Here is a 23,497-nt window from a genome sequence, read left to right on the forward strand (position 1 = left end):
GTCTCTATAATCTCAGATCTCTTTCATTTCTTTTCTTGTTTCTGCATAAACAAACCCTTAAAAGGAAAATAATTTGATTGACTTAAACATATCATAGTTTACCTACGGAGGATGTATATAGTACCTCAAGGAAATGAATTTCCTATGGATTAGGCCAGTTCTATCCTTTGTGTGCATTTTTATGAGGAACATCTAGAAAAAGAAAGAGTTGGCTCACGAGAAGGCGTTTCTTTGGAGGAATTGCCCACTGTATCATCCCTAGGAGTTAAAAGTGGTGGGAACATCTTTGTAAGACTGATTCAGCCCCAAAGCTTAGTCAAGATCTTGTGAGGGGATTAACATTCACGTGAAGTATAAGTGTTCTTTTATTACTCTTCAGAGTAACGTCTTGACTTTTCATTAGGACCACATTTATTTAGCAAACTATCTATGCTGTGGCCATAAGAAATTGTACTTATCCTGAGATTGACCTGTCTGTATTCTATGTGACACCAGATTTTGTATGAAATTTCTAGAACTAGACCAACTCCTCAACACTCTCTGGACCAAAAGTACCTGTATCCGAACAGATAAAATCCATCGCCTCGAAAGGAAACAAAACAACCTAACAATCTATGACTGGGGATACCCTAATCTATCTGTATCCATGGACCAAGAGTCAGAAGACAGTTCAGTTTCCTGGGATAAGGTATCGTTATTCTTCTTCTTACACCACCAATTGCTACTGTCAAAGTGGCGAAAGTTCTATAAGAGTTGTGAAAAACTTAAGGGATGATGTGTATTTCCTTCAATGTGAAAATATTGTATTTGTATGGAGTGGTCATGGGTTGTTTTCTTCTACAAATGGGTCTCTGCTGACATAAATGTGAGGCCAAGACATGTAGGAGAATAAGACAATAGATGTAGATAGATATAGATAGATATACAGATAGTAAATATATATATATATATATATGCCATATATATATATGCCATATATATATATATAAGTATATTACTACTTCCTCTCTTGTATCTATATCGAATGCATGAATAATTAACTCAACAAACATACTGAACATTTATTACCTGCCAGTCACCATCATGGTCATTGGGTATACAGTGTTGAAAAAAATAGGCACAACGCGGGGCACCTAGGTAACTCAGTCGGCTGAGCATCTGACTTCAGCTCAGGTCACGATCTTGCATTCTGTGAGTTCGAGCCCCACATTGGGCTTTGTGCTGACAGCTCAGAGCCTGGACCCTGCTTCGGATTCTGTGTCTCCCTCTCTCTGCCCCTCCCCCACTCATGCTCTGTCTCTCTCTCTCTCTCTCTCTCTCTCTAAAATAAATAAACATTAAAAAAAAATAGGCACAACTCCTTTGGAACCTACAGGGTAGGAATAGGACACAGACATTGCATATATACTTACAATGATGAATGAATGCTTTAAACTTAGATAAGGTTATGAAGAGATTACTTTGGGCTGTGAGCAACAGAGAAATATTTGTATAGTAGGTAGCACTGAGAAGGTTTTTGAGAAAAGGTGATGTATGAGCCTATGAACATATTTATACCCATATTTCCTAAAGTTGTGCTCCAAAGTACATTCACTTGTCTATCTTGGTATTTCTTGAAATGGGTCCTATGATTAAATTGGTGTGGGAAATACTAGAAATACATATTACACTGTGGCATATTAGGGTATCTGGGAGGTCTCTCAGCAAATAAACTTCTTTGATCTTATTGAATCCAGCAATTCTCAAATTTTGACTCTAGAATCCTTCCCTGCCCTAACCATTGAAAATCCTGAGAAACTGATGTTCCACGAGCGTGGCTTATGCTTATTGAGTACGTATGATGTGTTAGACATAACGCTATTTCACCTGCATTGCCTCATTTAATTATCATAACAACTATATGAGATTGGGCTCTATTATTCCATACTATAGATATTTTTCCATACTACAGATGAGGAAATTGAGGCATGGAGCTAATAAGTAATTGCTTAATGTTTACAGAAACTGAGGATATAGACAGAGGTTGATAACATATTCTGTGCTCTTAACAACTGTGCTATTGCTTGGGGAAGTGTTGACTTAAATAAAACTATTTTTGTTATTTGTATCTCAGATGAGCAAGGTACAATTTGTACCTTAAAAGAGCAAAATCCCCTACAGATTGCTAACAATTCGGAACGTTTTTCCTGTGAGTTATGAATACATGATTGCACAGTACCATAGATTCTGTCCCTACCCCTGGAAGTTTGTATCTCTTAATACCCTTCACCTGTTTTGCCCAACCCCATCAACCCTCCCCACCCCCCACTCTGGCAACGACTAGTTAGTTCTCCATACCAAAGAGTCTGTTTCTTTTTTATTGTTGTTTGTTCACTAGGTTTTTTTTTTAAAGACAAAACCAGATTATTAATTAGAATATTAGATATTTTTAAAAGTGAATTTTTGTTACTTGTGCGGTATATATAAGACATTTATTAAAGTTGATTCTTTCAAACTCAGGCTTATTGTATTCAACCCAAGGTGAAGAGAGCTGAAGCCTGTGTTGGTCTTCGTTTGTGAAGTCTTTTTAGATGCTTCTTCAGGACTGGCTCTGGGGAAGGGGGCAAATTTGCCTAATGGAGACCTTATCTTCATAACGAATGCAGATTGTTTCCTAAAATTTAGGAACTACCTACTTAAGGCACGTGGCTTTAAAAAAAGTTTTTTAAAAATGTTTTTATTTATTTTTGAGAGAGAAAAAGAGTGCGAGCAGGGGAGGGGCAGAGAGACAAGGAGAGACACAGAATCTGAAGCAGGCTTCAGGCTCTGAGCCGTCAGCACAGAGCCCAACACGGGGCTCGAACTCACAGACTGTGAGATCATGACCTGAGCGGAAGTTGGACGCTCAACTGACTGAGCCACCCAGGCGCCCCAAGCATGTGACTTCTAAGAACAGTAAGAGTCATTTGCTGTGCTACCAATGCCAAGTAAACAAAATCAACCTTTTCAATGGTTCTTCTCTGTCCCAACATGTCACTTTGCTTGTGACTCTTGATAGACTAGATCTGAAGAACGTGTGTATGTTATTTAGACCAGTGGTTCTCAAAGTTTTGTCCCTCGACCAGCAGTGTCAGCATTGTCTGGGAACTTCTTGGAAATGCAAATTCTCAGGTCCCACCCCATCATCTTTGAATCAGAAACTCTGAGAAGTAGAGCCCAGCACTCTGCCTGTTAGGAAGCCATCCAAGCAATTCTCAAAGCTAAAGTTCAGGAACCACTGCTTTAGAATATGTTTGTAAAGTTACCATAGAAGTCTGATGACATCAACACAAGGATACACATATACTGAAATTTTATGTAAGGGAATAAAGCTAGTTAAAAAAAATTTTGTTTTTACATTTATTTATTTTTGAGAGACAGAGAGAGACAGTATGAACAGGGGAGGGGCAGAGAGAGAGGGAGACACAGAATCAGAAGCAGCCTCCAGGCTCCGAGCTGTCAGCACAGAGCCCGATGCGGGGTTCAAACCCACAAACCATGAGATCATGACCTGAGCTGAAGTCAGATGCTTAACCAACTGAGCCACCCAGGCGCCCCAGGAAATAAAGATAGTTTAAAAGTTATTGGCTGGATAATCTAAATTTTCATTCTATATTATTCTTTATTAAAAATATTTTGGGTTCGGGGCACCTAGGTGACTCAATCAGTTAAGCAGCTGACTTCGGCTCAGGTCATGATCTCACAGTCTGTGAGTTTGAGCCCCGCGTCTGGCTCTATGCTGACAGCTCAGAGCCTGGAGCCTGCTTCAGATTCTATGTCTCCCTCTCTCTCTGCCCCTCCAGAGAGAGCTGCTCTCACTTAGTCTCTCTCTCTCTCTCTCTTTCTCTCTCAAAAATAAACTAAAAAAAAAAAAACTATTTAAAAATATTGGGGTTTAAAATTTTATAGAATATAATGAATCACCTTTAAGGCCATTTATGTTAGTGATTTCAAAAAGAAATGTAAAACCAACAAAGGACCTGAATAGTACAGGAACAGCAAATAAAGACCAAGGGCACAGAAGCTTATAATAGAATATCCGTACTCTAGGAGAAGGTAGTCTAAGACCAGAACTATTCAATTTCTTGGCAATGAACTGGGGAAAGACGCGTGGCATTCTGTTCATTTCCTCTCTCCCCTGCTTTACTTAGCAGTCGAGCACTTTTTAATGAGAATGTTTATTACGAAGGATTCGTCATCAAAAGTTTGGTGTTCGTTTCCCTTTTCTGTTGTCAGTAGCTTTAATGATGAAGTCATTGTATCCCATTAGTAACAAATGGTGCAACAGAAAATACTGTCTTTGGCATAAATTATTTTGACAAAAGGAGAAAAAAAAAATCCCAAGTTTAGTTTTCTGTTGCTGCTTTTTGTAGTAGAAGCCTTTTGGAGTTTTGCCCAGCCTTTTTCTGAGAAATGCCTGCCTCAGCCACAGGCCTGAGGCTGGCAGCCATGTCCGAATGGAATGATCCCACCTCCTATCTCGAGGCAAGACTGATTGAACCAGAGGGTTGTCTGACCCAAGGGAGTTCATCTGTGGCTTTGCTGTAGCAATCAGGTCTCTGTCAGGACTTGCAGACTCAACTCAATCTTGGGTTTGTGGGCTGAGAGGTCGCTTCAGAGTTGGGGCTTATACGGCCATGTGTTTACTGAAAGAGAAAACACCGGACTGTAAAAGGAAATAAATATATGCAGAGGGAAAGAGAAAGGAGAAAATACTTGGTCCCGAAGAGAGAGAGAGAGAAAAAACAACTTTAGGTTCTGATTTTCTAGCTTCAGATTGAGTTCCTTTTGAGGTGTGGCTACCTTCTCAATCTTGGAGATCCTTAGTGTCCTTTCAATACGATCTCCTCTTGGTTCTTGCTGGTTCAAGTGGCTTCTCATCCCTGCCACCAAACATTTCCTGATCAAGATAGGACATTTTTTATTCACGGGATCTTCTCCCCCCAAAAATTGTATGTGGGAAAACCCAGCAAATATGTCATCATTATTTCCTGATTAGCAATGTGCCTTCTTAAAAATCCCTACGTTCTAAAGCGTGGCAAATCAGGAAAGCCTCGCAAGTCGATGAGTTTCTTAAAATACCTTGTTGATTGTGACCGGAGCTCATGAAGATATTGCACGAGGGTCTGACTTCAGACCCCAAAGATTCTGCACGAGGGTCATCCATTTGTGCTGGTGGAACTATACACCTTGAAACCTTTAAGTGTAACTTCTGACACACAAAATCAGCCCTTAACACTTCTGAGATGCACCAATTCCTTGTGGCAGCTTTTAGAGACATCTTGCATTTGTTCTTTATCTGTGATCCTGATCTCTTATAAATATGCCTATACAACGTAGAAAGGCTTTAAAGATAGAGGAGCAGCAGTAGGCAATCGTAATGATTTCGGTTGTTTTTGTGGAGAAGGGACGTCCCTTACAAAGGTAGCCATATCATTTAGTGTTTACACACGAGCTGGTTGACACAGCATTCACTTTTTAAAATATTTACTTTGATTGCTTTTGAAAATACATGTTGCCTACACAGGCTTACTAAATCAGAGAATATTAAAGACAATGGTCTTATAACCGCAGAGCACCTGTTTATCATCTGAAGTCTTGGTTTTGTTGCTACAAAGCCATCCCCACTAAAAAACAACAAAAGCATCGAGGCTTCCTTAGCCTGCTGGCTAGCATACCATGCCACACATTGTAAAACACGGTTGCATGTTTTCAGGAAGGAAAAAAGTGTGCAAAACTCTTACTAGATAATACTCAAAATAAAAGTGAGATACAGCTGGCTTTGATCAGAGATGAAAAATAATCCTTGGAAATTATATATGCACAAAGATTGCAGGGAAGAAAAATGAAGTCATGGCTTCATGTGTCCTTTTTAGCCATTCTGTTTAGTTCTGACTCCTTGGGAATGGCAACTGATGGTGGTAAGTTTGTTTGCTGAGATTAGTAACAATGACGTTTTCCCCCAAACAGACTTGCTTCTCTGCCGGGCAGCTGGTGGAGATATTTCTACAGAATAGCCTTTCACCCATTTCGAAGGAAGACTTTCAACAAATGAGTCCGGGAATCATCCAGCAATTGCTCAGCTGTTCTTGCCAGCTGCCCGAGAACCAACACGCAAAGCTCCCACCAACCACTCTGGAGAGTAAGTTGTGGTTCTTCCCTGGGAAAGTTGGTGCCTAGAACGTACATAATAATAACAGTTGATGGAAAGTTGGTGCACATAATGTACATACTAATACCAGTGAATGGATGGATACTTACTACATACCACACGCTGTTCAAAGCATTTTACGTGTCTCACCTCATTTAATCCTCACAAGCACGCTGTGAGCTAGATACTATCAATGCCCCCCTTTTACAGATAGAGAAACAGGCACATAGAGGCTAAGTGACCTTCCCAAGGGCGCACAGCAGGTAAGTGATGGAGTTGGGATTCAAACCCGGGCAAGCTGGCCCCAGAGTCATTGTTGTCAGCCACTATGCTACAGTACCCTTCACTGAATATTTTATAGTTTGTATGTACGTTATATAAATTGATTTTTGTCCCATGTGTATGACCGAGTCATAGACCAACTTAGTTCATAGTTGAGAAGGGGCCTGATAGGAGAGCAAGAACCTTACCGATGGGGTCAGAAATGCAAAGTTGAGCCATGCCCTCTATCCCCAGCCCACTCTTGTGATCTTAAGCCATCTCTTTATTTCCCTGAGCCTGTCTTTTTTTTCCTGCCCAGTGCTATTCACTGTAGCACTACTGCAGTAGGTGAGCTCTATGCCTTCTTGGGGTAGCTGTAAGTTTCAAATGGGATAACGGGTACGAAACTGTGTTGTGGAATTTAAAGCACTGTGTATTTAAAAGAAAAGGAAATAGTGGCCTGAGAACATTCGTGATGGACCGCAAAAATGTGACCGTGAACGCAGGCACCGTTCCAAATATTACCAGTGATCCCAGGGCCTTGTGTATGCTTTTTTCAGAGCATTTTGCTTTCTCTTTGCGATAGCCTCGTGATGCCCATCCGGGATGAATTGTCCAGCTGCTCACTCCTAACTCACAGGGAATTGTGCCGCATTCAGTGGCTCATTTGAAGAGTTCATGTGAACAGAAACCTTGCCAGACCTAAATATCTACCACATTCGCTGAAAGGAACAGAATTTCATTAAAACTGAGCTCTCATTAAAAGTGAGCAACTACATAATTCAGCACCTGGTGAGCAGTGATGGTTCTGAAATGGGTAAGAGGGACAGAAGCACGGGCACCAGGAGCAAGTTTACATTTACATTCCCACCACCTCCCATGGTGTCTGCTTCATACAGGCCGCTACAAAATAGCTTTCTGAACTGCAGATCTGCGAATTGTTTTTCTTTCTCATGAACACATAGATCCTTCTAGGGACTAGTCTTCCTGAGAAAAATTCAGAGAAATCACACTCACTATGGAACCTAGGCAAACATTACTGTGCTCGATTTAAAGTGTTGCATGATGTGACTTAAGGGAAAGGCTTAAATATCAGAAAATGTAGGAAGGAGGCATAGGAGACGTTACTAAGAGTAGTGTTTGGTGTGCTGGGACCTGACCCCAAAGTTCCAGGTTGGGTTGAGTTTCCAGGAAACAGTGTTATGACCACGTATAAATCAGGTTTCAGATATGTTCAAAGCAGCTGCCTAAGAATGGCTAGGCGTTTAATTATTAGGTCAAGTTCTATTATAATGATGCGAAACATTTAAATAGAAACTCTATAAGTTGCCTGACTCCAGTCAAGACGTCATGACACCTATATAAGGACCTGGGGTAATTAGCAGAGTCCTATTGCCACAAACGTCAGATTTTATGGTTCTCAGGCGATCTTTGCCACATGAGAGCAGGTGAAATCTGATTCACAGAGGACCTGAACGTTTCTAAGCCCTAGAGTTAGGAAGTGTCCATTCCAGGGGCTCCTGGGTGGCTCGGTCGGTTGAGCGTCCGACTTCGGCTCAGGTCATGATCTTGCAATTTGTGAGTTCAAGCCCTGCATCGGGCTCTGTGCTGACAGCTCGGAGCCTGGAGCCTGCTTCGGATTCTGTGTCTCGTTCTCTTTCTGCCCCTCCCCCACTTGTGCTCTGTCTCTCTCTCTCTCTCTCTCTATCAAAAATAAATAAAATATAAAAAAAAAATTTTTTTAGAAAAGGAAGTGTCCATTCCCCTCCAATACCAGCTGTAGTTGCCCTCAGGACAAAGGGGAGAGGAGTAGAAGAAGAATCAAAGGACTGGAAGCTTTGTCTTTTGCCTGGGAAATGCCACGCCCTAATTTATCCTTGTGAATTCTCAACATTTTCTGACCTTTTGTAGCTTTCATAAAAATGTGGCAACTTTGAAACTTATTAGACATCCAGGTGCTCATGTTAAACTTCAGCTGTCTTTAATTTATGTATTTGATGAGAAGAATGATACTCCCCCATACAGTCTGTTTGTCGAAGAGTATGATATGAACCTTGGTTAAATATCTCCAGGGATGTTTTTTATAACATAGGTATTTTTATTATGACAGAACAAAGTGAAACCTCTAGGTAGGTATATGACCATTCCAAACGATTTTTATTATTTTTTAATTTTTGTAAGTTTACTTATTTATCTAGAGGGGGGAGAGAGAGAGAGAGAGAGAGAGAGAGAGAGAGAGAGAGAGAGGGAGGAAGGGGCAGAGAGACAGGGAGACAGAGAATCCCAAGCAGGCTCCGTGCTGTCAGCACAGAGCCTGTCACAGGGCTGGATCCCCACAAACAGAAATCATGACCTGAGTCAAAAATCAAGAGTCAGATGCCTACCTGATAAGCCATCCAGGTACCCATATTTTTAAAATTTTTTAATTGTGGTAACAAACTGAAATTGAAATGAAATTTAACCATTGTTAAGTATAGAGTCCTCTCTATCCTTTGAACAACAGCTGTTTTATGGAGAGGTTCCCTAGAAGTGAAGGGGTAGCGATAAGAATGGAAAAATTTTTAAATTGCAAGTTTTTGCTTCTTTTGAGTACACTACCAGCTCTATTTTAATATTAGACTCCTGTCTAATTTAGAAAATATAATCAATAAAAGTGCTCTTAAAATCACAAGTCTATTATCATGTTACCAGCTTTTATCATTGACACAAATTAGTGTAGAGGGCGAACCTTCCAGGAAAGAACCAGAATGGTAAGAATAGAATGCTTTCTGTTATAACACATTTTAAGATGATCGTTTCTTAAAATCTACAATAGGCCTCAAGTAGTGTGATAATTGAATTGTTTGATTTAACTTATCTGTAGTCAGTAAGGATAGTTTAATTTTGTAATTAACTTCCTTCGTTGTTTGCAGACCAGTTTGCCATGGCTTGTTAGTAATTTCTTTTCTTTTTTTTTTTTTAATTTTTTTTTTCAACGTTTATTTATTTTGGGGACAGAGAGAGACAGAGCATGAACGGGGGAGGGGCAGAGAGAGAGGGAGACACAGAATCGGAAACAGGCTCCAGGCTCTGAGCCATCAGCCCAGAGCCCGACGCGGGGCTCGAACTCACGGACCGCGAGATCGTGACCCGGCTGAAGTCGGACGCTTAACCGGCTGCGCCACCCAGGCGCCCCAGTAATTTCTAAAGAAGCAGAAGGACGAGTATTTGCTCTGAGTATCTGCAACCAAAGGAAAATGGTGGCCTGAAAAATTCTTTATCCCCAAATCATTTATTTATACAGTTGACTCTTGAACATCATGGGTTTGAATGGCAGGGGTCCACTTATATGCAGCTTTTTTATGTATAATAGAGTATTGTAAATGTATTTTCTCTCATGATTTTCTTTTTCTCTCTTTCTTTCTTTGTCTTTTTTCTTTTAGAGAGAGAGAGTAAGGCAGGGAGAGGGGCAGAGGAAGAGAGAGAGAAAGAATCTCAAGCAGACTACATGCTCAGTGTGGAGCCCAGCATGGGGGGCTCAATCTCATGACCCTGGGATCATGACCTGAGCCCAAATGAAGAGTTGGGAAGCTCAACCAACTGAGCCACTCAGGCACCCTATTTTTATGATTTTCTTAATAAAATTTTCTTTTCTGTAGCTTTTAAAAAATTTTTAATAATGTTTACTTATTTTTGAGACAGAGAGGGACAGAGCATGAGCAGGGGAGGTGCAGAGACAGAGGGAGACACAGAATCCAAAGCAGGCTCCAGGCTCCAAGCCGTCAGCACAGAGCCCAACGCGGGGCTCAAACTCACGGACCATGAGATCATGACTTGAGCAGAAGTCGGACACCTAACTGACTGAGCCACCCAGGCACCCCTCTGTAGCTTAACTCTTGCATTTTTCAAGGATCAACTCTGCGTAACACTGAAAGCCACTTTTTTCCTTTCTCTTAATCTTTTCTTCTTTGTCTCTCCTTCCCTCACACATATTTGCTCTTGTTTGAATAATCTTAAAAATTGCACTCCCTGAACATTTTTTGAAAATTCAGAAACCTGCCAACATGGGATCAACTTAAGGGTCCTAGAAGATTATTGCAATAATTTGAAACCTAGGCTGTCCAAATTTATGTTATCAACCATCACACATTCATCGATCGGTTTTTACCGATATGATCACTAATTTTAGGCACGGAGAGTAATAAACACTTTCGACATTACAGATAATTTTGAAAATTTTTGGAAGAAGGTACTCACCTTGTACAGAAACGTAGGTCTCCGGTGGCCCCAAACTGCGTGCTCCCTCTGCCACTCTGCTTCCTTGGCGTCAAAAGATTTAGATGGGATTAGAAGGAAATCATCACCAGTCTATGGCAGCAAATGTTGTAGTTTAAAGTGGGGGAAATTAATAATTTCTTTGGGGGTGGGAGATGAGCTAGGTCCTTGTTTGCTGTAGTGATTTTAGTAGGACGTAGTCAGGGTAGCTTCAAAGCAAAAAGGTTAACGGTGAAAGTGTTTTCATTCTTTTCCTTAAAAATCAAGACCTTTTAGGGGTGCCTGGATGGCTCAGTCGGTTACGCATCCGACTCTTGATTTGGGCCCATGTTGTGATTTCACCATTTGTGACACTGAGCCCCGCATCGGGCTTTGTGCGGACAGTGGAGGAAGCTGCTTGGGATTCTCTCTCTCTCCCATCTCTCTGTCCCTGCCTGACTCTCTCTCAGAGCTCACTCTCAAAATAAATGAACATTAAAAAAAAAAAAAAAGAAAGAAAGAAAGAAAATTTAAGACCTTTTACACGCTATAACGCTCATAAAACAATTCCGTATCCCGACCACCTGTATCATAAGATGGATTCTTCTGGCATTTTTCACTGGCCAGGGCACTCCTAGCAAGTGAGGAGCACTGACTGCTTTGCAATCTCCATTTGGCTTAGAATATGGCTACAGCACAGTGGCCGTGGCCCTGCTCACACTAGGCTCCATGCTTGGGACAACGCTGATTCTGTTCCACAACTGTGAGGAGAACTACAGGCTTATTTTACAGCTGTTTGTGGGTCTGGCCGTCGGGACGCTTTCCGGGGATGCTCTGCTCCACCTTATCCCTCAGGTAACTCTTTTCCTGTTTGCAATGGTGTGTTTCTCATTTCCATTTCCATTTAGTCACTGGAGGTGTTGATGCAAAATTTCAAAGGGACTTGGATGAATCAATGCAGTGGCCAGTGTTGTCTTTGGAAATAAGTGTTATTTCCCCAAAGCACTTACAGAGGAAAAGAGATAGCCAAGCCTTAGGTTTACCACGGGTTATTCTTATTTTTTAAATAAACCAAAAGGTGATCAGATGCAGATTCCTATGAAGAAAACTTCAGGAAGTTTTCACTAATTATCTGCCAATAAAAATGAATGGGTTGCCAGATGTTGCGTTGAGTTTTCTCCAGTTGCCCCCAACTCTCATCAGATCCCGTCTCTGCCCTCTCTGCTGTGTTTTTCCGCCCCAGACGGTTGTGCCTCTGCAGCTCCCTTGCAGGCTGCGTTGTTGTCTGGATTGAGCCAATGGAAGGCACAACAGAAAAGCCAGGGTAGGAGGAGAGAGTAGCAGAGATATCTCTTCCTCACTCTCTCCTGGCTCTGCACCTGCTCTAGAAGCAGCTGATTTCCTGCAATATTACAGCTCCTCCTGTGGGAGCCCTTCTCCCCGACTCCTCTTCCCACTGAGCTGCAGAAACATTATTTCCAACCTTTGCCCTTTCTGCCCTAAGAGTGGAAATGGTTTTCTGGGGTTACTCACTTCTGGGTGTCTCATTACCCCTTGTACCTGCCTTTCTGCCTACACCTCTGCCATTACACCATCATTAAGCTCTCCTCATCTGAACCATCGAAATGAATTTTTGTTTTGGCCTAATAACATCTAGATTTTCCTTAAGAAAAATGTAAGCCTCAGGAAGCTGGCTCTTTGCTGAAGTTTTCTGAGGCTCTTTATTTGTCAAAAATGAAAGGTCCAGGACCTGACATGCAAGAGTTCAGACAGAAGGGTCTCCAGATGAGGTTATTTCTTCCCTCTGAAATCTCTTGAGACTGGACAATGATGGGCAAATGAGCCCTCTTCTTGCAAAGCCGGAGATGTTAAAAATTTCCACAAGCCTCTGGCAATTTCCTACAGGGTCACTCTTGTTGCTTAAAGGCTCAATGATTATTAGATGTTTTGAAAAATCACAAAGTGAGCATTGGAAAATGAAACAAACCATTATTTGTTTTAATTTCCCTCGTAATCTAATTTTCTGGAAATATTTCAGGGCTTATTGGCTTGAGGAAGCGGCCGAGGCCTTTTTCTAGGTCCCTTTAGTGGTTTCAGGGCTGTTCACTGCAAAACAGCTAGAGGGTCTTAAGGCTTCCCGCGCCTCCCCCAATGGGGGGGGCTCACATCTCCCAGCAGCAGGGCATGGGCTTGGGGTTTGGGGGGCCGTCAGCGGGTTCTGCAGAGACACGTTCCGGAGAGGAGCTTAAAAGATTAGCCAGGTTTCACGAAAATTGGAAGGCAAGTGTTTTACTTGAGGGAAGAGATGCGGACAAACGTTACTGGGGAAAGGAAGAACAATGCGGTACCAGTGTGGTGGAAAGCTAGAAAAATCAGTGGTTCCTGAACGAGATCCATGGCCAGGGTTCAGAAGGCCACACGGAAATGAGAAAAATACCACTGTCAGGATTTCTTTTTTCTTTTTTTTTTTTTTTTTTTTGACTAGCAAAATTTATTCAACTTAAAGGTCTACATTTGATTCTGAGATTGTGGGGTCTGCTTCTGTTTTGTTTTGTGACCTTACCACGTCCCCTGTTTTGTGAAATAATGGTAATTGCGAATATTAGATAGGTATCCTTCCTAATGCCTTTACCAAAAGGAAAAGTTGACTACTGTATATTGGATTTTAGTTAGGTTCATAAACTCATCGTCTACACTTAGATACACACATTTACTCACACATGTGAGTACATTATGTGCACATGCGCATACACACTTAAATCTACGCGTGGACGTATGAACACATGCACATACAATATGTATGCATAGAATCTTTTTCCTTTTTTGTTTTTTTAAATTTGATGGTCACTAACATCCTAAATGTAGAAACCACTGAGCTGTTTGCCAAACTGCCTTCTCCTGGGGAGGGAATATGATACATAATGATTTACTAGCTCACAAGAAATCATGAGGTCAACCAATGGGATGAGTCAACTAGAGGAAAATTCCTAATGCATTTCATGTATCCTTTTGTTTCTCCAAGCGGACAGTACTGCTGGGTATACACTCAGTGGAAGATACCATTCAGGCGGATTTCTTACTTATCAGAACATTTAATAAAAGTTTTCTTTAAAAAAATTTTTTTTTTAATTTTTTACTTATTTTTGAGACAGAGGCAGAGCGTGAACAGGGGAGGGGGAGAGACAGAGCGAGACACAGAATCTGAAGCAGGCTCCAGGCCCTGAGCTGTCAGCACAGAGCCCGACACGGGGCTCGAACTCACGAACCCGTGAGATCATGACCTGAGCCGAAGTCGGTCGCTTAACCGACTGAGCCACCCAGGCGCCCCTAAAAGTTTTCTTTAATTGCAATGGGGTGTGGAGAGAGTAAACCCTGGATGAAATGTATCTTTATATTTCTTCTGGATATAAAATATATTCATCTGTTATTAAAGGCTTGCTGGGCAAACAGGTATGGATTGAACTCCTAGGAAAAGACAGGGACTGAGAATATCTCAAAATTTAGGTTTAAAGTTCTCCTTTCTTTTCTCTTGTGCACATTTTATTTGACCCTGATTAAATCATCTAGTGGAAGTATTCGTACAACTGAAAGCAAACGTGGCTTTCAATGATTCCAGCGGTTGTCATGGGGTTCCCCAGAATGAAAGGTGAATATATTTAATACCGGGCCTGTTAATTAACATTTAAGCCATCGTAAGTCATTTCTTTGTGTCTCCTTTTTGTGTTTGCTTTTGTTTTTTTTAAAGGTTCTTGGTTTACACGAGCAGGAAGGCTCAGAGTTTGGACATGTCCATGAGAACAAAGGTCATATTTGGAAACTGTTAGGACTAATTGGAGGCATCCATGGATTTTTCTTGATCGAAAAATGTTTTATTCTTCTTGTATCACCAAATACCAAGGTATATTTAAAATTTTCTTTATCTTTTGCTTTAGGGCTTCATAATATTCCTCCCTTATTTCAAAAGTACTTGTTCAAAAGTGACTGACGTCTTTGTGATGCTCTCTATGTGAGGGATGGGGCTCTGATCTCCAGTCGCGCTGACTGGCAGCTTCCCTCTAAGTATGGTTCTTCATTTTTTAAACATCTGTTGCTGGCCCGTTAAGGTACTTGTTAAAACCTGCTCTTTGACCTTCATGGCTAGTTTAGAAACAGGAGACCATTTCATGTCTGGGAATGAAGGGGCTGAAAGGCCTACGTACTAATGAGTGTTTTGGATGTCTTTCATAACCCGAAACAAATAAACATGGAGACAAAAACTTTGCAAATTCACAAAATTACCCATCATTTTCTATCTTAAAACCACTGAACATTATAAGAACAAGGCGCTCAGAAATGGGGTTTGTGGCAGATCTTTTTTTTTTTTTTTTTTTTTTTTGTGGCTTGAATAATTGCTTGCATTGTACCTGTATTTGTTTGATCAATTTCTGTGTCTGTGATGAAATGTAAAATGCAGTATGGTTTTTTTTCATGGATTTGCGTCGCTCTTACACGTTATCCTAGAAGACAATAGATTAACTGCCTGGTGGGAGGGTTAAAAAGGTAAATGCTTACAAACAACTGTGGGAGACTAAAATAAAGTAAATTTTCCTTACAAAGTCCTGGGGCTCTGCGGTCTGCTGTGGTTTTTCTATGTATCTTCTGGCTTTCTCCTTGTGCATGTAATTCATAATGTCTGTGCTCAGGGAAAACATTAGCAGTCATGTAAAATATCAGCACTTGTTTATTATGATTCCTAAATTTATTTGAGGCTCAAAGTCTGTGTGTCAAAAATGAAGATGGTTTTATGGATGGACAGAGGGATGATAGATGGATAGACAGGTGGTAAAATGGCTTTAGTAAATGGTAATGGTGGATCTTGGGAATGAGTATCTGAGTGATCACCTTACACTTCTTTCAGCTTTTCGGTGCGTTGGAAACTTTTCACAGTCAATAAAACGCTGTAGAAATGTTCTTTTTTAATGAAGCAACGTTTTTCTTTGTCCTGGAGCTCACGCTAGGAGGCTATAGTGATTGATGGTCAGACCATCTTTGACCACAGTCCCCACCCTGCACGTTCAACAACCCCTCCTCAAGAGGGGGTTCTCATCTCAAGAAGCACAAAAGTAAATATCAGATCCCCTTTGTACACAATAGATTGGCGTTCTTAGCCTGGGAACACTAAATTACAAAGCCAACCTGTCAACTTGTATGTGACAATTAGAAGTTTAGCCAGGGTGGAAGTGAGTGAAATAAATTCTGGGCATCCAAAAATGTAAAGTTTATTCAGACTGTCCTTGGACTTGTCAGAGAACTTACAATAAGGTTTGAGAACATATTTCAAGACTCCTTATATTGAGTAAAATAAAGGGAATGTGAATATTTTAGAAGGTATAAGCGCTTTAATTGATGAATACGTTTCTGAAGATATTAATTTCATTGTTATAGGGTGTGATATAGTTTCAGTTATCATCCTTTTGGTATCTCCAGCAGAAAGAATTCCAAATTTAATTTCATAGTAAATATACTTTTTCAGTAAATACAAAAGACAATATCAAAACAACCACTATTCAAGTCTCTTAAAATCACAACTAGACGTATTTAAAGTTTCATTCTTAGGGCATTCAGAATATGCACAATGTTTCAGAACAGGCCTGTGCTTCTCCAAGGTGAGACGTTTTAGTATTTGCCACAATGAGCCCGCCACTTTGGCCAATAAGCAAAATGTCAAATAGAACCATGGAATTCACAAAGGCTGCACCTGTGTTCTTCTGGCTTCAGCACTAATTTTAAACCATCCTCATCCAGCAGGGCATGTCATTGGTTAATGGGCATGTGGAACATTCCCACCATCTTGCACTCAACTCCGAATTAAGTGACCAGTCAGGCAGAGGCAAATCTGCTTCCACTATCCCGTTGGTAGGTTACCGATCTGAGGTATTCTACTGATCTGATTACCTTCCTTCCTTTGTTCCTTAATGAACAGATGAAAATCAGTAGGATAGATGAATATCTATTTGTGATTTGCCTGTTTTGAACCATGATAAGTAGTTTGGGAAGCTTTGCCAAGCACCTGAAAGCTGTTTTAAAGAATAAAAAGCTTTTTTCCCCACGGATTCAAATCCTTGGTATCTGCACCACGTTGAAGCATATATGATTAGATTGCATAAAATACATCTCGATCATTTTGTTTACAGGGTTTCATAAACCTGTTGACCTCCAGGTTTTCCATTCTGAGGAATACTTAGCCATGACCAGATGGGGCCAAATAAATTGTGGGCAAGGAATTAGTGCAGCTAGTGTGGTAGGGTCCCCTCCCTAAGGAAAGAAAAGAAAGAAAGAAAGAAAGAAACCTCAAGGTAACCGGCTATGAGCAGACATGACAACATCCCTCATGACCTTGTAACATGAGACCACTTAATCAGACCACATGTTTCTGTGTGTTACCATACATGGGAGACAAATAAATAGGAAATATATAAAAAGCTATGCCACATGACGTTCAGGGCTCAGTTCTTCAGGTATGAACCCAACTGAGCAGTGCCAGCAGGAATAAAGTTCCTTCCTAGAAAGAAAAACCTCAGTGTCATGACTCTGTTCGAGAATCCTGCTACTCTAGGAGTGGGGTGATCATTTTGTACTGCAGAAGATAATTGATTCTGCCCCATAAGATGTCTCATAAGTGGCTTCTGTTACACTGAGTTTTCCAGGACAAATATTCCACACAAATTTGCAAAACACAGCCTCCCATCAGGTTGAAAACAATGCTCCTACTCTAATTCTTAACGTAGCAAATAAAGGGACAGGAAGAATCTGAAAGTGACATGTAACAGAACACTTGTCTCCTCTAACCATGGCCATTGGGGGAAGGGTTTACAGTTCAAGGATAGATTCCTGACCGAGTGGAAATAAGTAAGCTGTGCCTGGGACATTGCCACAGCAAATAGAAGTCTGCTGGTAGATCACAGATCTAGAGCTAACTCAATTAGGAACAAAACCATCCCTTTAAAAAAGTGACTTTTGGGGCGCCTGGGTGGCTCAGTCGGTTAAGCGTCCGACTTCAGCTCAGGTCACGATCTCACAGTTTGTGAGTTCGAGCCCCGCGTCAGACTCTGGGCTGACGGCTCAGAGCCTGGAGCCTGCTTCCGATTCTGTGTCTCCCTCTCTCTCTGCCCCTCCCCATTCATGCTCTCTCTCTGTCTCAAAAATAAATAAACATTAAAAAAAATTTAAAAAAAAAAGTGACTTTCAAAGCCTTTATTATGTTTATGGCTTAGATGCTTCACATATGGCTTGGAAGAAGATAATTTCAGGCTGAGGTTAGTTTTAAAATCAGTTTAATGCCGATTTTATTCCGTTTCAATGAAGGGTTCGGAATCCCAAGACCCATATAAGTAAATGTCCGATGCTAACTAACCTTGTGAGTTTTGAACTATTTGAATATGCCGGCTCACTAATACTATGCTCACTATTCCTCTGGTTGTTTTAGCTGCAAGATCAACTTTAAGTGATAGAAATAATATGAACTTTTAGGATTGTTTGGTTCAAGTTCCTGGTTTTTCAGGAAGGAGGGAAACTCATAATTCTCACCCGTCAAGGAGTCTTGGATGCTTGCCTCTAAATCCCTTTACACAGTGTATGGTTTTGGAGGGAAAACCTTAGCATAAATTTTTGCACTCCTGCCTTTTACTAGATGTATAGAACCTTTCTATGGTAACCAGGCCTTTGATACAGTGTAAAAAAAAAATCACGTTGTTTTCTTGTTCACTTTTATCCTATATCCTTCAGGTCCTACCTTACTTCTCAGCCCCTTAGCCAAAAATTGCCCATCATATCTTTTGAGTAGTGGCTACTGTTCCACTATGTGAGATATACATTTACTTTCTCTGTTTTACATTTTTAAAAAAGGTGCTTAGGCTTCACATGAAATATGGCTCAAAATTTTCACAACTTTGGGTGATAGAATGATGTGAATATGCTTTTAGTTTTTTTAAGTCTATTTATTTATTTAAGTAATTTCTACAATCAGCGTGGGGCTTTCTACAATCAGGTTCCCAGTCCCCCAAAATAACCTCTCTTTGGATATTTTGATACCTTGCGGGCACACTTTGCTAAGAGGTGCACGAAATAAATCAAAATAAAGCACAGGGGCACCTGGGTGGTTCCACTGGTTAAGTATCCCACTCTTGATCTCAGCTCAGGTCTTGATCTCAGGGTTGTGAGTTCAAACCCTGTGTTGTGCTCCACACTGGGTGTGGACCCTGCTTTAAAAACAACAAAACAAAACAAAACAAAACAAAAAAAACCTAGATGCTCCCAGATACAGAGCCAAGCTCTGATGGCTTGATGCTGAGATGCTGGGAATGAGCTTATGGGAGCCACTCAGTGTTGGGGCACATGGCACCACTTTAGGCTTGCTGCAAAATGAATGCTGAGTGCTATTTTGTGCTTTTGGCTTTTTTTCATAAAAAGCGAAAATCCTCTTTGGATTTCTTTCAGTTAGTGAAGACAGGTACTAATGTAGGTTTTTGCTAAAAGCGACATGGCGTAACGTGAACTTAAGAAAAGCAAGGACTACCTGTGAAAAGTCTTCCTTTCACATAACAGAATGAGAATCTGAGGCACAGGGACGGGAGATGACGTTTCCTGAAATTGATCCATGAGTCAGTCTCTGAAATGAAATCACATCATATTAACTCACAGAAGTCAATTTCAGAATCAGACCTGTCATATGAAAGGATAGAAACAGTTTAATTTGTTGTATTTATCTTTTGTTAAGTCTGTTGATTTGCTTTCTTTTTTTAATGTTTATTTATTTTTAAGAGAGGGAGAAACAGAGGGCAAGTGGGGGGAGGACAGAGAGAGGGAGACACAGAACCTGAAGCAGGCTCCCGGGTTCGAGCACAGAGCCTGCTTCAGGGCTTGACCCCATGGACCATGAGATAATGACCTGAGCTGAAGTCGGACACTTAACCGACTGAGCCACCCAGGCACCCCTGTTGACTTGCTTTCTGATTCTTTTACTTGCTGGCAAAGCCCCCAAAACAGAATATTCCATCACAAGTAATGTGAGGCATTGGGTCTGCATGGCTTTGTTCTCTATCCACAATACACGATGTACTTAGACATCAGGAAATGAATCCTACATCCACAGTCCACCACACAGGACAATTGTCAAATTAGGTCAAGAATCAAGAACTGTTTCTACGGCTTTTGGATTTCATAAAGGTTTACATAATTTAAGAGCCTGGATTGCAGACTGTCCCAGCAGCCTCTAGCTCTGTATGGAAGATTCTGATCTACATAAAGTGCTATCTTCGCCCCAAGGCACACAGTGCCAGAAGTTTGTTCACAGACCTCCTGCTTTATGTTCTATGCTTGCCTGTGAAATGTAAAAGTTCTGCTCTACTCTGGAGTATTAAAATGTTTAAAAACCAGCATAACTGTCCAGATATTTCAATTTTACAATGAAATGGTGGCCATGGCTAATCTTTCATCACTTATTTTTTCATTTAAAATAGAAAGGCCCAGAAGATTCACAGGCAGCTGAAATTCCTGTAGGCAGTATGACAGCCTCCAACAGCAAATGTGAGTACCAATGTTAAAGAGCTAAACTTAAAATGAAGAAAGTGTTGTAGAAGAAAGGTTATGTCTGTTTGGGAACAATGTGCCGAAATCACGTAGGTTTCTCATTGGGTTTGTTTTGCATTATTACAGCCTCTACGAGAATATGTTTAATACTCAGTCCTATCCGTCTTTTACACACACTGCACATTAACATCAACTTTATACTTTAAATTTTTTTTTTCAACGTTTTTTATTTATTTTTGGGACAGAGAGAGACAGAGCATGAACGGGGGAGGGGCAGAGAGAGAGGGAGACAGAAGCGGAAACAGGCTCCAGGCTCCGAGCCATCAGCCCAGAGCCCGATGCGGGGCTCGAACCCACGGACCGTGAGATCGTGACCTGGCTGAAGTCGGACGCTTAACCGACTGCGCCACCCAGGCGCCCCGCAACTTTATACTTTAAAAGCAATGGTTTCAGATGATGGTTTGAAACTGATCTTCTGAGAATTTCAATTAGTGTAGATTCATATGTAGTTATATCAAGGCTCCTTTAAAATCATGAGCATAGTACTAATTAAGGTATAGACTTGTGGAATCACAATGTTGTGCACTGAAATTAATGTAGTGTTGTGTGTCAATTAAATGTCAATTAAAAAAATCCATGCTTACATGATAATTGAGCCTTTCACTTCTCTATGAAGCCGGGAAACTTCTATCACAGTCTACTGAAACTGAGCGCAAATGTCTGTCTCACGTGTGACGTTGTCATTGAGACGGCTTGTTCATAACATTTGTAACCAACTGGTTTGTTTCTGTGGTTTCTTTATTTCTGAATTTAATGTACCCATTTTGTATACAGCTTTCTTCCTTTTTATTTATGTTTCTGAATACTTTTCCAATTTTTTGTGGTCTCTTCTGGTTTTTGCCAGTTGCTTCCAAATCTTTGGCCCACTTTTCTCACTGATATTACCCGTTTGTGGCACAGACTTCTCAATATTTTTATGTTACACAGTCATGATTAGTTACTCCCGTTCTACCCTAATAGAGTAGTTACTAATAAAAATAGCTAACATTATATGCCAGGCCTAGTGCTCGATGGATCATGGATTATTTTATTTAATACTCATACAACTTAATGAAGTAAGAACAATTATTAGCCTAGTTAAACAAACGGAGAAACCAATTGTCAGAGAGGGTAAGTTCCTGCCCAGGATTACATAACTAGGAAGCTTCGGTACTGAGGAACTAAGGAATGCTCACGGGCTGACGGTTTCTATATGGCCATTCATGCGTGCATGCCTCGATGTCTTTTCTCACGCTCTTTCATTCATTCAAGAAATGTTTGAACATGTACCATGTTTCAGGCACTGTGCACACACTGGAGAATAAAATAAGAATGGTCTTTATCCCTGGTTTGCAATGTGGTTGGGGATGTAAATACTAAAACAACAAACACAATTGCGACGATCACTATTTTAAACGTGTTACATATATTAACCTCGGTAATTTATTTCTTTGATTCAAAATACGTAATCACGTGGTCTGGCCAATTCTGCTTTCAGAACACTGCTACTAATCTTTTTCCTTCTAAATCTTTAGTTCCAGGAGAGATTTTAGAATGCCAGGCAACTAGTAGGGATGCAATAGACATTTCTTCATCTATTATTTTTTAAAATTTTCTTATGTTTATTTTTGAGAGGGAGAGAGAGCACAAGCTGAGGCAGAGACAGAGGGAGACACAGAATCGGAAGCAGGCTGCAGGCTCCAGGCTCCGAACTGTCAGCACGGAGCCCGACGGGGGGCTCCAAGTCACGAACTGTGAGATCGTGACCCAAGCCAAAGTCGAGTGCTTAACCGACTGAGCCACCCAGGTGCCCCTCATTTATTGTTTTGGAAGGAAAGGAAGAGGAAAGAAGGAAACGCCCAGGCAACTTAGGAGTGGGGTGACATATGCTAGATGAAGGAGTAATGATGGTCCAATTCGAGTATTTTGGAGGCCTCATATCTTTCTTTCCACTTCACATATCAGGCTTGGCTTTCAGAATGAACAGTGAACAAATCCAAATTTGATTACTCCACTGCCCTTTTGCCAGGGACATATTGAATTAGCTTCAAATATTTGATTACTTGTTTCACATTACCTCATTGGTGGGACTCAGCTTGTGTTTCAAAAGACAGGATGTGAAAATCCTACCCACAGTCTGATTTAAATAAACAAAAAGCAACATGATACAAGGTCCGGCCCACGTCTCACCATGGAAAACCTCTGATAAGTTAGAAATGTAGAAATGAATAGGACTGCCAGCTACATAAGCCAAGATAAAATATTATTGATAATTCTGTAATAAGTACATTAGATTACCAGTGAAGGCTTGTCTTATCTCCCTCTGAATAATATTTAAGTTGCCTTACACAATGTGTACCATTGTGTTCCTCGGGGCTTACATGCAAATATGTCTGTTTGCCTTGTGGTTTATTACATGTCCATGATCTGACATTTAGAAACCCATAATCAGAGAAAATAAAATAATAGACAACAAAAATAGGCCACACTGTTTCTTAGCAGAGTATAAACTGAGTAAAAAAATTTCCATTTGAGTATATGCCACTCATATCAAAGCTACATATAAGCACTTGGAAATCACAATTTATTTGCGTGCTGTGATGTTGCCAAATGTATTGCTTTGAATTATTTTATTTTCACAAAGAAGGGCTTTATTTCTGAAAATTGGCAGGAACAGCAACAAACCTGGTAGGATTATTAAATTTTGAGAGCTTCTAGGCCATGCCAGTAAGAACTCCCTGAATTCATTAATTTGATATTTATTCTGTTTTCATGACAGTTGCCTGAAATCTCCTCGTTTTTAACAGAGAATAGAATGAATTAGTCAACCACAAGAAGGATACAAGTTAGTCCAACAGTGATAGCCATAGATAAAGCAGGATTTTTGCAAGTGAAATGCGCGAGACATCTTTGCACAGCAGTCCATAGTCCGTTTCCTGCCCAATAGTCTGGACTACATCTGCCGATTACTTGACTGAAGTTACTTATCTTACGGTGTGGGATGTGGAATGAGTGAGTCAAGCTGTATTCCCCAACCAAAATAGAAAACCATGGTATACTACGGTGGCCCCGTAGTCTAAGACCACATAACAGAAACCAGGAGATAACCTCTCTGTTTACTGAGGGTACAATGGTTAGAATATCGTGTTTGGTTCTAAAAGCAACAACACCTACTTCTTACTCTAGGCATGCAGTGGAGAGTCACTGAGTAATTAGTGAAATTTTAGA

The 23,497-nt window shown here is 40.7% G+C and overlaps 1 protein-coding gene across 4 annotated transcripts in view; it reads left to right on the plus strand.

Moving 5' to 3' along the window:
* SLC39A12 (solute carrier family 39 member 12) overlaps positions 1 to 23,497 on the plus strand; it is an 86,290-nt gene that overhangs the window by 25,542 nt on the left and 37,251 nt on the right. For 2 of the 4 annotated variants that reach the window (XM_043561624.1, XM_043561625.1), the window contains exons 5-10: positions 516 to 688; positions 5,989 to 6,160; positions 11,346 to 11,518; positions 14,409 to 14,561; positions 16,448 to 16,558; positions 20,161 to 20,227. In XM_043561624.1, coding sequence (XP_043417559.1) covers positions 516 to 688; positions 5,989 to 6,160; positions 11,346 to 11,518; positions 14,409 to 14,561; positions 16,448 to 16,558; positions 20,161 to 20,227 — 849 coding nt within the window. The remainder of the gene's footprint in view (positions 1 to 515; positions 689 to 5,988; positions 6,161 to 11,345; positions 11,519 to 14,408; positions 14,562 to 16,447; positions 16,559 to 20,160; positions 20,228 to 23,497) is intronic. The other 2 variants (XM_043561627.1, XM_043561626.1) reach the window with 1 other exon arrangement.

This window comes from Prionailurus bengalensis, chromosome B4 (assembly GCF_016509475.1).
Source record: "Prionailurus bengalensis isolate Pbe53 chromosome B4, Fcat_Pben_1.1_paternal_pri, whole genome shotgun sequence".
Taxonomy (NCBI): Eukaryota; Metazoa; Chordata; class Mammalia; order Carnivora; family Felidae; genus Prionailurus; species Prionailurus bengalensis.